The 16863-nt window shown below is 38.4% G+C and overlaps 1 protein-coding gene across 15 annotated transcripts in view; it reads left to right on the top strand.

Moving 5' to 3' along the window:
• nrxn1a (neurexin 1a) overlaps positions 1-16863 on the top strand; it is a 157272-nt gene that overhangs the window by 75661 nt on the left and 64748 nt on the right. For all 15 annotated transcript variants that reach the window (XM_027177427.2, XM_047817462.1, XM_047817461.1 and 12 more), the window contains 2 exons: positions 4568-4951; positions 12901-13104. In XM_027177427.2, the coding sequence (XP_027033228.2) occupies positions 4568-4951; positions 12901-13104 (588 nt within the window). The remainder of the gene's footprint in view (positions 1-4567; positions 4952-12900; positions 13105-16863) is intronic.

Here is a 16863-nt window from a genome sequence, read left to right as displayed (position 1 = left end):
AGTAAAGACAGTTCATCCCTTATCCTTACCCTCCTCCTTCACTTCCTTCCATCAGTGACATGCTTGCTTCAAGTCTGTAGAATTTCCTTTTATAGTCCTCTGTCCTTCTAGACAACAAACTTTTGCCTTATTGATCTGAGGCTTTTTTCTTAGGTGAAAAATGCTCATCTTCCTCTTCCCTCCGAAGAAAGATATGCAGGTCACCTACATTAATTCTGACATGCCGAGCGAGCGAGAATTATGTGGAGAAAATTAAATGGCGCATGGAGCAATTATGAAATCAGATTTCTAAAGCAAGAGTGGTATTTTAGTTTCACGGTAATGCAGTATTCAATTGGGATTTAATAGGGCTCAGCTAAAGGAAAGAGTGAGAAAGCAAGAGAGAGAGAGAGAGAGAGAGAGAGAGAGAGAGAGAGAGAGAGAGAGAGAGAGAGAGAGAGAGAGAGAGAGAGAGAGAGAGAGAGAGAGAGAGAGAGAGATTTTCTCCATGGTTTTAAATTGTATTTTTCTTCCAGGCATACTCCATAGAGCTATCCGTGAAGCTCAATTCCATCACGTCTTTAAAGCAAGATTAGCATAAGCCGCCTAATACAGTGTTGCATTGTTGCCATGGTGAGTTTGGTCGCATTTTGATGGCAAGGAAAAGAAGAAGGGAAAAAAAGCTATGAGATTGGCAGGCTATGGGAATCTGAAACGGGACTGACAGATGGGACCTTCACTGTGTGCCAAACAGAATGAGCTGTGCTGTGTCACTGTGCAGCCTGTATGAATTGCTTGCCTACACACACACACACACACACACACACACACACACACACACACACACACACACACACACACACACACTCACTCACGCACGCACGCACGCACGCACGCACACACACACACACACACACACACACACACACACACACACACACACACACACACACACACACACACCAAAGATTCTCATACATGCACAGGATGTGTAGGTAGGCATGTATATGTATATGCATATGTGTGTATATATATACAGTATGTATGGATGTTTACATGTCATATCTTTGTCAAATGTGTGTGTGTGTTACAGAAAGAGCATATAGGTGCTTTCATATGTGTGTTTGTGTGGGAGAGGGAGAGGAAATATAGAGGCAGGTCCAGCATACGGTAGTGTCGTGCTGTGTAATCTGTGAGCACTGAGACCCAGAGGCTGGATGATGGAGCATTCTCATTACTGATGACCTAAGAGAGATGTTTGGCTGCTATTTAGGGCAATAATCGCCAAGTTCAGTGAACTGGACAAGATGGTGTGCACTTGTCAGTGGATGTGTGTGTGTGTGTGTGTGTGTGTGTGTGTGTGTGTGTGTGTGTGTGTGTGTGTGTGTGTGTGTGTGTGTGTGTGTGTGTGTGTGTGTGTGTGTGGCAGGAAGAAAGAACCATAGAAAGATGTGTGGTAATTAAAGAAAAGCGATATTCATGTCAACTCATCAAATGTAAAACTACATTTTTTGCATTATTAATTATCAATTATAATTTTTATATATTATTAATTTTGTCATTAAAAAAAATCATAATTGCAAGTGTAAGCCATTAAAAGCTGTTTGTATGAAATTATGCTCTTTTAATAGCAGCAGTGTCTGTTTATTTTAACAAGTAACTTCAAAATCATTTGTATAGTATAACTTATCAGAATAATAGGATAAAGCAAACTAGTGATGGACTTTATTATGGAAACTTAAACGCAGGTTTGGAAAACCAGCAGCTTATATCACAAATAAATTTACACTGACAATGTCAGAGGTGTAATTACCTGACAGGAGAGAGAAAGTCATGCTACTGCTTTGAAGATATTGTGTACAGGACAAAAATGACTTTGATAGATGTTTATTAATATTTTATATGTACCATTATCCTGTAATCCATCTTTAAGAGTGCAGATATCGTCAGTAGCTCCATTAACTACAAAGATATTATAGACATTAATGCTATAATGTGTGACCAAGAAAAAACCTATTCAGCTTCTCTGTAATAAGCAGGCTTGAGTTTTACATTAAAGTTTGTATTATTAAAGTCGGCCTATGTTTCTCTCCCCCTTTACTCCCACTGCCTGCTTTTCATTTGCTTATAGTTAGACCAATTTAGCTCTGGTTAAGGATTAAATAGTTTATATTTCACCACACAATACAGGTCTCATGCAGCAAATGGCCAATATCGCCCATATTTTACATTATAATGTGTTCGGGCAGTTAAACATTAATAAACAGAACTCGGCTAGCTCTCTATGTACATTACGTCCCTGACTGCAATGGGCCATCACGCAAATAATTTCTTTCTTTTGTCACTGCCTTTAAGGCGTGAAAAATGGCAGTATATAATAAAGGGAAATGAAAGAGAAGAGGTTTGCTGATGCAGAATTGTACTGTGGATTTAAATGTGGAGTGAATCCTCTCCAAGAAAACAATGAGGCTAATTTAGAGTCCATGAAAGAGTTTTAATATCATTAGAGTCAATGCGAGGTGCTGCCTTGAAGGCAGATCGTTATCAGTTATATTAACCTCTGTACCATTGTCAAGCTAAAACTGTAGGTGGCACTGATGTCAAGCCTGTGAAATGAATCTATTGACTAAAACAATTTAACATGCTCACACACTCACAAATTCGTAACTATTCGCATGACATAAGCTGTATACAAAGGTTAGGGTTAGGGGTGGAGTTAGCATTCACACCTTATCTAATGACTTGATATGAAATTTAAAAAAAAGAAAAAAGAATTTGAAAAAACATCCAAGCACATTGCCCTGATTTGTTTGCATTTTTATGAATTTAGCACTTAACTGCTTAATTGAAGAAGATATAAAATACCATTCTAAACACCAGAGTCGCAGGTTTTCTTGCTATGTCTAGAAAACCAAATCACGAGCGGTCCAAGATCTTAAAACATTTCAAAGACAGAAGTACAATGAAGACATAAATAAAAAAAGACTGCACCTTGTCCAACTGTTATCCTTTGTATAACTACAGATACCTACAAATCACAACACCATGCTTACACTAGGGAAGACGCTCCTAATTAAAAGTGCTGTTTAAATCAATGCAGTACTTTAGTGAATTGTAAGTATAAGCTTAATCCTGCCTATTAACACACATTGCCTGACAATCAGCATTTTAATTACATTTTAATTTTTGTTCTTTTTTTTTTTTTTTTACATTTCCATGATTGTAAATAAATTACAAATGTGAACTGGGGTTTCATCTCTCCAATTCCTATATCAATCCCACATAAATACTGCTGTGATTTTTTAATAAAAGGCTTTCATTAAAATTTACTGTGAATAAAAATGAATAGGCTCTTGGCAACAGACTTATAGTTCAGAGTTATTGTTTAGAAGAGCCCATAGCTGTACGATCTATCTATCTATCTATCTATCTATCTATCTATCTATCTATCTATCTATCTATCTATCTATCTATCTATCTATCTATCTATCTATCTATCTATCTATCTATCTATCTCTATCTTTCTTCTTTTAGTAAGTTACTTAGTTATTGTGAATAATGCCCCAGATGGACTAAATGTCCAGTGTTTTGATTCATACCCCACAGCAGTAAAAATCCTATTTCATGCATGTGATTCACATCTCAGGGGTCCGAAGACTGTCATGCTACCATAAAATGTTTCATGACATCATTAGTGTCAGTCAGTCATCCAGGGAGAAATGTCAGGCAAGTTCTTAAGAAACAATTGCTTAGACTTTACTACTAATACACAGTTCATTGGCTTTGATGACTGAAACACTTCACAGACTATTTAATGCATGGTATACATACTGAGGTTATACCATGTAATGTACTGCAAATGGGTTTTTAATCTTCTTGTAATAGCCACTATTTTAAATGGTATTACATTTTATTAAAAAGGTATTCAATATTGTCCCATTTCAACTGAGTCATTGAACCAAACTGAGTAGAGTTCACATCAAGCCTGAAAAAAAAAATCCCACTTTGCTATTTTTTTTTAAGTTACTAACAGGGCAGTTTATAACATTTACAGCTACAGTATCTGCTGCCAGCAAGATGAAATGTAAGTGCCATGAAAAAGGTAACAAGCTTCTTCCTTCCCCTAACCACACCTCTGAATGCCTCATGAATAAGGAGAGATGAAGAGCAATCCTCCTCATAGGGGTGGAGCTTATTTCAGCTCATTTGTATCCAGGCTGTCCAAACAAAACCTTACATCCATTTTCTAGCAATATTCTTAGCGAAAATTTAAAATTATATGAACACTACAGGTATAGACACACAATTTTAAACATTACATTACACATGCTATTTGCCGTGTAACATTGCTGTGTGTGTATATCTAGAGCATGTCAGGTTTTATGAGCTCAGGTTACCATCTGTGTAGGATTTTGCATGTTTCTTTTTGGGTATCCTCTGGTAGCTCCAGTTTCCTCTCAAAAACATCCCAGCAGTTTAAAGCTTCTGATTGCTCCTGGGAGTGACTGTGTTTGTATATTTTACATACATTTGTGAATTTGATTCTCAGTGATCCTGACAACTTCTAACCATTTTTGTTTCTTCTCAGGCACCATCTCTGTCAACTCAGTGCGTACTCCCTATAATGCTCCTGGTGAGAGTGAGATCCTGGATCTGGATGACACGCTGTACTTAGGTGGTTTGCCGGAAGATCGTGCTGGCCTGGTTTTTCCCACCGAGGTGTGGACTGCACTGCTCAACTATGGGTACGTTGGCTGTGTGCGTGACTTGTTCATGGACGGCCAGAGTAAAGACATCCGACGCATTGCTGAGAATCAAAGATCTGTTGGGGTCAAACCTTCCTGCTCTAAAGAACCTCCAAAGCAGTGCCTGAGCAACCCGTGTCTGAACAGCGGCTCGTGCAGGGAGGGCTGGAACCGCTATGTGTGTGACTGCTCGGGAACTGGCTACCTGGGACGCTCCTGTGAGAGAGGTGAGTCATGGTGTTTACTGCTACTGTAGATTTGTGAGCCATGTAAGTAGAGTCATTGTCACTTTGCATAGCTGTTAAATATATTTTGGTCATTTAGGAATTTACTATGATTCTGATCATCATGGAAGGATGCTTTGACTAAGGAGTCCATCATGTCTTCAGCAGAAATGAGTTGCACTGGAAATGTCAGGCTGTACTCTGGGCAGATACTGCATTGCGCTATATAATTTGCATGTTGTAATAGGCCAAACCTGCAAAGTTTTAAGATGGTTGTGGGTTGAACAGGATCTCCACCCACTCTCTGCCTCTCCACTGTCAGCTCGGCCTTGAAAAAACGTGAAGCAGCCTGCACAGCTGACGTTACTGTTACTGTGGTAATTGGGTTTCTTTCCAATCCATGTCACCTTCATAGAGAGACACTCAAGCGTGCATTATGTTTTTCTTTTTCTGTTTCTTTCTTTTTTTTTATTCTTTCTTTTTTTTTTTCAAATTTCCATCTCTGGCAGAAGTTCAGTGCTGTTGTACTGTTTCCAGATGAATGCTCCCAGACAGTGTTACCCCTATGGTGCACCATGCAAAACAGGGCAAAGACAGAGAGACAGAGAGTCAATAAATTCCATTTCCTCTCTGCGTGTATTGAGCTAAATATCATCGTCCACCAGTGCTGTTCATCAGCGCTATCTGTGAAGTGCTCGGATTCAGGCCAGATGTATAATGGGAGTATTTTGCCTTTAAGAATGTGCCAGTTGTCTGCACGCAGTAATCCCCCTGCAGCAACATCCCGGCTGCTTCAACCAAACAATCTCGCAACTGCATACAGGAACTATGAAAATGATCTGGATCTGACCAATTAGTACAATAGATATTAGTGGCGATGCTGCACTTCAGAAAGGATGTGAGCTTGAGAGATGGTGAAGTGCTGCTCCAGTGACTGCTGCCAAATCCATCCACATACCCCACAACTGTTTAACTGGCAAATTGGAGCAGTTTGTTAGTCGAGGAATAGAGGAAGGGAAAGAGGATGTGTGGAGGAGGATGTGAAAGGGATTTAACAAAAAGACACCAAATGTGGCAGCTGTGGAGGAAGTAATGAATGTTTGCTTGAGCTGAAGTAGACATCCTCTTACAGAAACTAGATAGTTCGTTAATTTTGTATTATAGCAGCTCTAAAAGCAGTAGCTAACAGCTCTAACAATACAGCTACAACTCAAATCATGAGGTTATATTTTAACAAATGATATTAAAAAATGATATTTTCTATAGTAACATATTGCACAGGATTTGATTCATGGACATTTGTTTCTAAAATTGTTTATTCAACTACTTAAAATAAATACTTTGTTGACATTGATTCTTTTCATATCATGGTTGACATTATACTCGGTAAAGGACGTTTATAAAACGTTATGATGTATGTGACAGTTTACATTTTAACAACCGCTAATAGGCACTTCTCAGCACTGAGTTCAATGTAAATTCTTCACACAATTAGCAAAACAGTGTTGCATGAGCACTGAACTGTGAATACATTTTTCATTACTTTGACAGAGCAGGAATTCAGTGAACACTCTGTTCAGTATTCTATCAAGAGCTAAAGCACATTTCTATGATCCAATTTGCAAATGTTTGTATACAGTTCAGTTCACAACCAGCTTAGATTTCAAGCAGATAGACATCTGTCAACTAACACGCATTGCTGAATATTGAACTACTAAGTGTGGTTATAGAAAAAGGGCCACAGTGGATGTTCTGAGACAGAGGCAGGTCAACATCACTCTATGTGAAGCCAAATGATACAGTGAATTGTTGTAACATGATTCCCAATTCTGGACATATAACACAGAGCAGTAATCTCATTTGAGCATGACCTCTATAGAAGGATTAAACCTAAAGAGGGGAAGAGGTAATAAATCAGGCCAAGCATTCAGACTTGAGTGATTGCACAGTATATGAAGGAATTTTCACTTTTCCTTCAATCTTATGCTTAATTCAACTGAAAAGCGAAAATCTGATAAAAATTTGTATTCTTATTATATATATGGTACATTTAATGGACAGTAGATTTATGTAATCTATTGTCGAGGTTTGGCAATAATGAATTGTGTAAGCGGAGTGTTTTTAAGATCCTGGTGCTGATGTTGATTAGAACATGTACTGTATCTAAACATGGCAAGTAAACTTTAGCTGTAGCAGTGATGTTACATTTTAGAATTTCTTTTTCTAGTTACACTTTTAGTTCCAGTCAGAACTGTAAAGATGCTTTACCTTGTTTACAAAAGAATCTTGTAAACCTTTTATGTTAACTTCATAACCAAAAAATCTTAATAAATTAATATAACAATACATTAATATGTTCAGGATTTTAGTGATTCCAAGTTATCAAATCACCTCCATGAAACACTGTGATGATCTCCATGAGATCACCATCAGCCTGCATGGTGCCTCTTATACAGTACATCAAATGCACCTGTTACTGAACGGAAAAAGATCTTTCTCGACACTTAACCTCATTATTTACATTTTAGTACAAGTTTCCTGTGTGCTCAGTGTGAATATTAACACTATTTCATTTTTATTGTCATTGTACTACAATTGCTAAAATGTTTTGACCAAAATTGAAAACGAATGAAAGCTGAAACATAGAACAATTCATTTAGATTTCATTTACAATCAGATTTCAGTGCAGTACATACCTGTCATTTATACAGTGAGTTAACACTGTTGGGAATGATTCAGTTGTACATTTTAACTGGTTGTTATAAATCTGTAAAACTAAAAAAAAAAAGGAGAAAAGTTGCACAAACCATTTATAAGCCCAATAATTGAAGCAAGCCGGCATTGTGCTGAATGTTCATTTATTTATTTATTTATTTATTTATTTATTTATTTATTTATTTATTTATTTATTTATTTATTTATTTATAATTTTTAGCTGAGATACGTATCAGTATAGGAGTGCAGCACATCAATCACATTGGTAGTATGTCAGACACAGATATTGACAGGCAATAATAGGTTCCTCATCTATTTCCTTCACCTGGTTGTTGGCAATGCTATTCGACTCATGAGACTGTGATGCATGTCAAACATTTGTGGATTTAAAATCATTCATTTGAATGCAGGACCCAAGCATAAACATAGCTGAATTATGTATGATGCCTCAGAGACGAATCTTCTTGTTCATCATGAGTGTTGAACATACATTTCCGTAATCCCTGTAGCGAGCAGAGATCCTGAGTGCTCTGGCATGCTGGTGGATTGTGCCGGGCTCGGCAGGGAAGTATAGCACGAACATGTGACTCCTGACTCCCACCCTACACTCACTTCACACAAATGGTGTGTCTTCCCCTTTACAGCTATGCCAAGTGTCATGAAAACCTTCAGAAAGTGCTTGCTCGATTACATAGGCCTGTAAGGTGTTTGTGTATGTGAGTATGATATGAGCGTCAGAAACAAAACAAAAAAAAAAAAGATTAAGAGGGAGGTACAGGAAGCGTGTGTGTGTGTGTTCATACAGTACATGAGGTGTTAGGTTGTAAGGGTGCTTTTCAAAAGGAGGAGCCTTGGACAGGAGCGAGTGGTTAATGAAAGTAGGAACAGATGGAGGTGCAGATGGAGAGAGTGATCTGATCCATGTACACTTCTTTCTACCTGCAGTCCAACATATCTGACTGCGTTCGGAAGTAGGACATTTTCATAGCCTTTTTCGGCGACATCACACACACACATCTACACACAAACACACACATTCTTTCTGTGCTGTATTACCTACACACACGAAAATCTTACCATGGGTCCTATTTAAACCAGCATTATTTGTGTGACTTCTGGAAAGCTTCTAAAGGCTGTAAATGTAGATGTATATGTAGGTCTGACCCATTATGTTACCACTAATTTGGAAGCGCACAAATGTCTTTGTATACTTTAGTATTATATTTTTCCTTTACTGAAAGGATCAAACCCAGACATGACAATGCACCTGTGCACAAAGCACACAGGGGTTTGCCAGGATTGGTGTAGAAGAACTTGAGAGTCCTGCACAGACCTTGACCTCAATCCCACTAAACACCTTTTGGATGAACTGGAACACTGACTGCACCCCAGACCTCCTCGACTGACATCAGTGTCTGATCTCACTAATGCTCTTGTGGCTGAATGAACACAAATCCCCACAGTCACACCCCAACATCTAGTGGGATGCCAAGCTAGAAGAGTGGAGGTTATTATAAAAGTAGAATGGGGATTAAATCCAAAATAGGATGTTCAACAAACACACATGGATGTCATGGTCAGGGATTATGTTATAGTTTTGTTTTTCCCCTGAACACCTGAAAACTCAACACTGATGTAGAAAAGCCTTTAGTTCTTTTACTATTATTATTATTATTATTATTATTATTATTATTATTATTATTATTAGTAGTAGTAGTAGTAGTAGTAGTAGTAGTAGTAGTAGTAGTAGTAGTAGTAATAGTATTAGTAAATAGTATTATTTATACTGTCCTTACATTTAAATTTAGATTAAAAATTGACATTTTTTTCATGTAAAATTTTGCAGTACTCACATTGACATACATTGACTTCATTTTCAGCATGAATTGTGCCTTTTGCCGATGTCACAGTAGATAGCAGACTTATCAGTAACTCTGATTTAAACCCACAGCACAAACGCACACTTTAGGACTCCCTTCTTTCCCTCACACTCCACCTTATTACGTTCTTCTCTCTTGTTTCTCTACACCACTATCTTTTGCGAATTTTTTTCTACTTATGTGTCCTTTCATTCTTTCTTTCTTTCGTTCTTTCTTTCTTTTTTCCTGAATTTCTAAAATCTCTGCATTATATACCTCAGTGCGTTTCATTTTTTGGTTAATTTTTTTCATCTGTGATGTTCCCAATTCCCATATCCCACCTTCTTACCAATCACAACTCACCTGCCCCCGAACCTGCTTTCGTTTTTCACTTTCCGTGCTCAGTTTTCCAAGCATGTCATCTTATTTGTGACCTCTGCAGCCCACTTCAGAGTGCACACTGCTGCTGCTCCATCATGCCCTGATTGGATGTAATGCATTGCTTGTCAGGCAGCTCAGGAGCTACAGCACTAGGTTCTCCTGTCGCATGAATACACACCACTGCAGGAGGGCAGAAATGAAGGTCTTTTCGAACCACTGGCTATCCTGCTCCTTTCATTATCCCCTCTCCTGAAGTGAGACTACTCCTCTAAAGATGAGGCGATGGCTCATTTGTCAAGCTGTCAGAGTGCTGGGGCTGCCTCTCCTACAGTGATGGAAGGTATGGAGGAATACAGAATGGCATGGAGAGGGTTAAAGGTCACTGCAGGGACCTCACTGCTGAGGGGAGATGGGGTTTCACTGTCCTGTGTCTCCCTCTGTCATGGAAACTCAAGTGTGCCTGGGAATAAGTACGATCGGACAAACCATCCGAGATTTATGGTGAAGGATAAAGCGAATGTACTGAATCTGGCTCTGTCTGTCTGTAGGTCACATTCCTGTATATAAACAGAATAAAACTATCAGGTGTTGCCTGTGGGTAAGAATTAGGCAGTACAAAAAAATGTTTTTTTGCCCTTTTGGACAAACAATAAAATAGAATGATCCGACTGAATCCATCCTCAAGACGGACTGCATCTAATTTTCCACAATAATTTATTCATGTCATTAAGAATTATGTCAAAGTTCAAACCTGCACTCTTCTAAAAATAAGCTTCCTACAATTTGAAGGACTATTTCAATGTCAGCAGAAAAAAATTATGTTTGAATTTAAAATTACTGTTATTAAATTAAATGTGGCGCAAACCTATGATTTATTTAGCAGTTTTATCATAAACTCTGAGTAAATGTGAGTTAAGATTAGCCAGAATAGATCAGTCTTAGGCATCTCAGGTTGTTCCGTAATCACAGGGTTTGGAATAAATTCTGACTAAAAGGAACATAATTATGCTTGTGAAACTTAGTGGGACTATTCATCAGCCCTAAATCACAAGTTGCTATGTTGCTATTTCAAATGAATATGTGATCATTTCAACTTGTTTTTTCAGTATATGCCATTTTTTAAAAGTTTATTATTTTGTTTTGAAAACTTATTTCACTTTAATAATTTTTTAATTCGGGGGGGGCACGGTGGCTTAGTGGTTAGCACGTTCGCCTCACACCTCCAGGGTTGGGGGTTTGATTCTCACCTCCGCCTTGTGTGTGTGGAGTTTGCATGTTCTCCCATGCCTCGGGGGTTTCCTCTGGGTACTCCGGTTTCCTCCCCCAGTCCAAAGACTAGAAATGTTAGGTTGATTGGCATCTCTGGAAAATTGTCCCAAGTGTGTATCCTGCCTTGATGCCCGATGACGCCTGAGATAGGCACAGGCTCCCCGTGACCCGTGGTAGTTCGGATAAGCGGTAGAAAATGAATGAATGAATAAACTTTATAATTCAAATTATCACGTAATCTTGACATATTATCTTGCTATTGTGAGTTAAAAAAAAATCTACAATCTACCTTTATATTAATTAGCTTATATATATATATATATCTTTTTCCATATGTCCCAAATATTTGATAAATCAGGCATCGATTTTGTTTCAGCATTCGGATAAACGTCTAATGATTGTCTTTTTACTTTTTAGTTTTTACGTAAAGTTTAAAAATGGTAACTTTAATAGTCATGGGCTCATCTTCACCGTTTTTGTCATACTTATTTACAATAACACATGGGTCTGACATGTGTCATTGAACCGAGCACAAAAAAAATCCGATATGACCTTCTTCTATAAGCAAGGGCTTGTCAAACAAGTCAGTATTTAGTAAGAGCATGGACTGAAAAGACTAGTACAACATCACCACAGGCTCAGGTTAGGACCCATGTGAACACACAACCACATACGTGCATACACACACGTAGGTGCTTCTCCTCAGGGGCAGAATGCTCTCTTTCGTGTTCATTAGTATGCACACTGCCATGCTTGTTCTTCTGTCTTCTGCTTGTTTTCCTTTGGCTCAGCCCCCACCCCACTCACTCACTCACTCACTCACTCACTCTCAGGCTTGGCTACATGCTAATGGAAACAAGAGACAGTGTGAAGAGACAGTCAGTGGAAATTACAGTAGCTGAGTAGCTTGTGTGTGCTTAAAAAGGAGGGCAGTCTAATTGGTGGTAGCCTGCAGCCATGGTGCTCTCTGGAGCTCTTTCACTGAAGACAGATGTATATTCCTTGTCGCTTGCATGCCAAGTGTTGAGAAATGTATCTATATTACTAGCCAGGTTTCATAAGACAGATGTGATAAAAAAAAATTTGAATACATTAGATTTGTGGACAGTAGAGATTTTTCTTTTTTTGCTAATTAACATCATGCAGACATTTCCTCTCTAGGATTTAGCTCTCTTGATGTTTTCCTCATCGTTTGTCTAGTAAAATGGCTGCCATTCTGAGTGCTCTGCTATCTTCTATAAAAAATGCAGTGGCTTAGGATCTAGCCGCTTAATTGAATTGGCCAATAAAGTGATTGCTGCATGTATAAACAGATTAGAGAAATAGAGACAGGCTGTGGCTGTAAAATGTAGCTCTAAAGCCGAGCACGGCCACACAGCAGTGCGAATACATTAGCAGTGATTGAGTTAATAAATTACGCTTCGTATGGAAATGAACTAATGAAGCTCAGGATGTTAGGTCGGTATTTATGAGCTTCCGTGTCCTGGGTTTGTGTATGCAGTGATGGTGACTGGTGTTGAATGGTTGTCTAATGCTGCAGACAAACATAGTGTCCAGTTGTAAAAGGCAATAGTAACCTGTCACTAATCTACCTGTATGAAACTTGGTGTTTATTATGCACAACATGGGGCTCATGGCATTCATACTGCCAACAGCTTAACCTCCACTTCCAAAGCCTTATAGCACCATTTCATTTAGTCTCTCTGTCTCTCACTCTTTCTCTTTCAGATGCCACTATCCTCAGTTATGATGGCAGTAAGTTTATGAAGATCAAGTTGCCGGTGGTGATGCACACCGAGGCAGAGGACGTGTCACTGCGCTTCCGTTCCCAGCGAGCTTACGGTGTTCTGATGGCCACGACCTCTCGCAACTCTGCAGATACACTCCGTCTGGAGCTGGACGGAGGGCGGGTCCGACTCACGGTCAATCTAGGTACCTCACCCAATCAAGATGTTTGCCTCTACACCTCTACAAACACATACACCTTAAATTCACGTATATGACAATGTCTATCTTCGCGTTTATACTCACACAGATTCACTTTTATATATAATGTATGAATGCATTGTTTTACATTTTACTGCCATCTTTCATTAAGCAGTCACAGTTCAGTGAAGCATACAGAAAGGCATACTCACAACCTTATATGAGTCATTTTTCTTCACACTCCTGAACATACATTAGGCACTGCATATGCTTTTATCGTCTCTGTGTGCTGAAGAGAGAATGGGACGGTGTACATCCTTCAAAGGCCAGGTTCTGCGGCCCTGCGCACACTCCCAGATGAGCGTTCTGTAGCCCCTCCCACCACGGAGTGCACTTTTAGTTTACTACACTTTCACATTCTTCACATCCTGATTATTATGGGCAGTCAAGTAAAGCTTCAATTATGTTTGTTTGTGTCTGGGTTTTGCAAATTGAATCTTAGTGGAACCGTATAATCTGCTAATCCACAATAAACAGGTTAGTAATACATGTGTTTAGCCATGTAGATCAGGAGTACAATCCAGTGATGAACGCAAGGGACAATTAAAAGATATCATACAATGTAGAAGTAACCCCAGGCAAAGCTGCTTTTGTGTGTGTAAAAAAAAAATCAAAATTAGATTAAATTAGATTCGATTAAATAAGATTCGATTAATTTCACAAGTAACCAGTAACAATTTCTACATATCATAACAGTATAATTACATTTCTATTATAATATTAATTATTCTTAATAACTTAGTGTTTGACATAGTCTGAGTAAAAGCGTATACACTCGTTGTCCACTTTAATAGGAACACCTACACACCTGCTCATTCATGCAGTTATCAGTTAAAGCTGTATCTGCATAAAATGATGCTGATACAGGGCTTCATTAATGTTCTCATCAAACATTAGAATGGGAAAAATATGATCTATTCGACTTTAAACGTGGCATGGATATTTGGTGCCAGATGGGCTGGTTGGGTATTTCAGAAAAGGCTGATCTCCTGGGATTTTCACACACAGCAGTTTCTTTTTTTTTTTTATACAAATTGGGATGAGAAACAAAAAAACATCCTGTGAGCACAGGGTATGCAGACTGAAATGCCATGTTAATGAGAGAGATCAGAGGAGAATGACCAGACTGGTCTGAGCAGACAGGAAGTCTAAAGTAACTCAAATTAGCAAACTGTGTTGAGCAGAAAAGTATCTCATAACTCACAGCACATGAAAGTTTAAGGTGGATGAGCTACAACAGCAGAAGAGCACATCAGGATCAACTCCAGTCAGACCAGAACATGACCGGGTGCTTCCTTTTTTTTTATAATATAATTTGATTCTTGTTCTTGGCTCACAGGAGTGGAACCTGATGTGCTCTTCTGCTGTTGTAGCTCGTCCTCCTGAAGGTTAAATGTACTGTGCGTGCGGAGATGCTTTTCTGCTCAACACAGTTGTACTAAACTGATTATTTGTGTTGCTGTATCCTTCCCTTCAGCTTGAAGCTTGAAATCAGACCATTTTCCTCCTCTGACCCAAATGCAGGGGCGTAACTATTTTGTGTAAACCCTAGAGACTGTTGTGTGTGAAAATCCCAGGAGATCAGCAGTTTCTGAAATACACACACTATCCCATCTGGCGTCAACACAGTCACAGATATCACTGGGATATTTTCCCCAATTCTGATGTTTGTTTTGAACATTTACTGAAGCTGCTGCCACACGATTGGCCGATTACATAAATGAGCACCTGTGCAGGTGAGTATAAATAGTTATTTATAAATCATATATCCCTGTATCGAACTTGTTACGATACATTACTACAGTACATTACTATATTATGTTTAATACAAGGTCTAATGTATTGTACGTACTAAACAGAAATAGTGCTCTGCGTTATTTATTTTTAGAAGCAATTCATGCTATGATAAAATACATTATAATTTGCCTTGTAAATAACAACGTGTAAATCGATGTGAGAATTCTACTTAAAGAATTCTACTTCGAAACTAAATAATTCATAGAAAAATATTTATAATGCATTATGAAAACTAGGTGAATAGAAAGATATATACTAAATGGATTGATAGATAGAATTAAACGTTTATATTAAAAATATAAAGATATTGCCATGTCCAGAAGTTTACTTGAATCATGGGAATCATAAAAATGACCAAAATATTGACCCCATGCTGCTGCACAAGGAGAGCAGACTAGTGCATGACCAGAAAAAAAAACTTTCCCTAGACTAAGCAGTGTGTCTTAATAATGTCACTCAGTGCCATCAGGCTTCATGAAAAACACAATGACATTCAGTCTGTCTACTTTGAAATAGCATGTCTAGGCTTGCCCTTAATCCACAAGCTTCCTCTGACTTCACCTTTTACTAACACTCATACACACACACACACACACACACACACACACACACACACACACACACACACACACACACACACACACACACACACTCACACACACATCCAAATCACTGACTTCTCCCTCAGAGGTGATTGCACTCCCTGTTCGGACGGGCATACGTTGCTCTCTGGCTGTTTGCGACCACATTTTTGCTGTGGTTGACGACACACAAATGGGCTACAGCCTCATGGGAGAGAAAGGAGTTGGATTTGTGATTTGCTCTGGATTTCTCGCAGCCCTCCACTCTATCAGAACACACTCGCCTTCAAAAAAAGCTGGTGCACAGAAAAATATCGATCCAGCAATGCATAGATAGACTTTTAGAAAAGGGGGTGATAAAAGAAGCTTCTGCATTGCAGCAGAGACACAAAATATAAGATGTATTATTTATCATAGTAGCCACAGAACAGGCAGCTATATTGCTTTAGTATTAAATAGAGGTTCAGATGTACAGTATTCCATGTATTGCTTGTAGATAATGGAAAGGTGAATGATCTACACAGCAGCAGCATCTGTGATAAAAATAAAAAAAAAAATAGCTACATGTGCTTTAGTGATTTTTGAGTGCAGTTTGTAATGTAAGTTCCTTATGTAAGTCTTTTTAGAACCTACATGGCTCATAACATTTCAAAGATATCGAAGAAGAAGTAGGATTTTGACACGTTCTTTATTTTAAGATTGACGTTTTTCCGACACAGAAATAGGCTCCGCCCCGTATAGCAGCAAAAAGTCAAGAATCTCCATAAATATTAACCCACATAGCTGAGACGCTGAGACGGTTTAGTATTAGTCTGTAGAGGAAGGTGATCATTGTATTATCGATCATTTTATTAGAGTTTGTTTTGTAGACAGCAGAGGGCTCCAAATACAGCATTTTTTTTTAAATACATGGATAAGTTTGAATTAAAACGATATGCTGCTTGAGCTATGTTATAGAAAAAGACTCCTCTAAATTTGCATTCTTAATATGTAAGAATTGACCAATCAAACATAAGAATTGACACACACACACGAACACACACACACACAAACACACACATTAGTCCTAATTAACTGAGCAGTGTGTGACAATACGAGTCTAAATATTTGTTCAATATGCATGACACACTCTTTACATGTGCGATGAAAAGCAGACTTTTCTGCAAGAGTTTGCAAGTGTTTTTATTTATTTTATTTATTTATTTGTTTATTTATTTATTTTTTACAAAAATGCATTCCAAATTCAGCTCCACTCCCAAGAGGCTTAGCTTGACGGTGGACATGCTCCAGCGCTCTGCTGCAGTGTGCCTGGACAAGCAAAAGTCTT

This window comes from Tachysurus fulvidraco, chromosome 8 (assembly GCF_022655615.1).
Source record: "Tachysurus fulvidraco isolate hzauxx_2018 chromosome 8, HZAU_PFXX_2.0, whole genome shotgun sequence".
In the NCBI taxonomy this organism is placed as follows: Eukaryota; Metazoa; Chordata; class Actinopteri; order Siluriformes; family Bagridae; genus Tachysurus; species Tachysurus fulvidraco.
The sequence above is the reverse complement of the archived record's forward strand: the minus strand, read 5'-3'. Positions and strand labels throughout refer to the sequence as shown.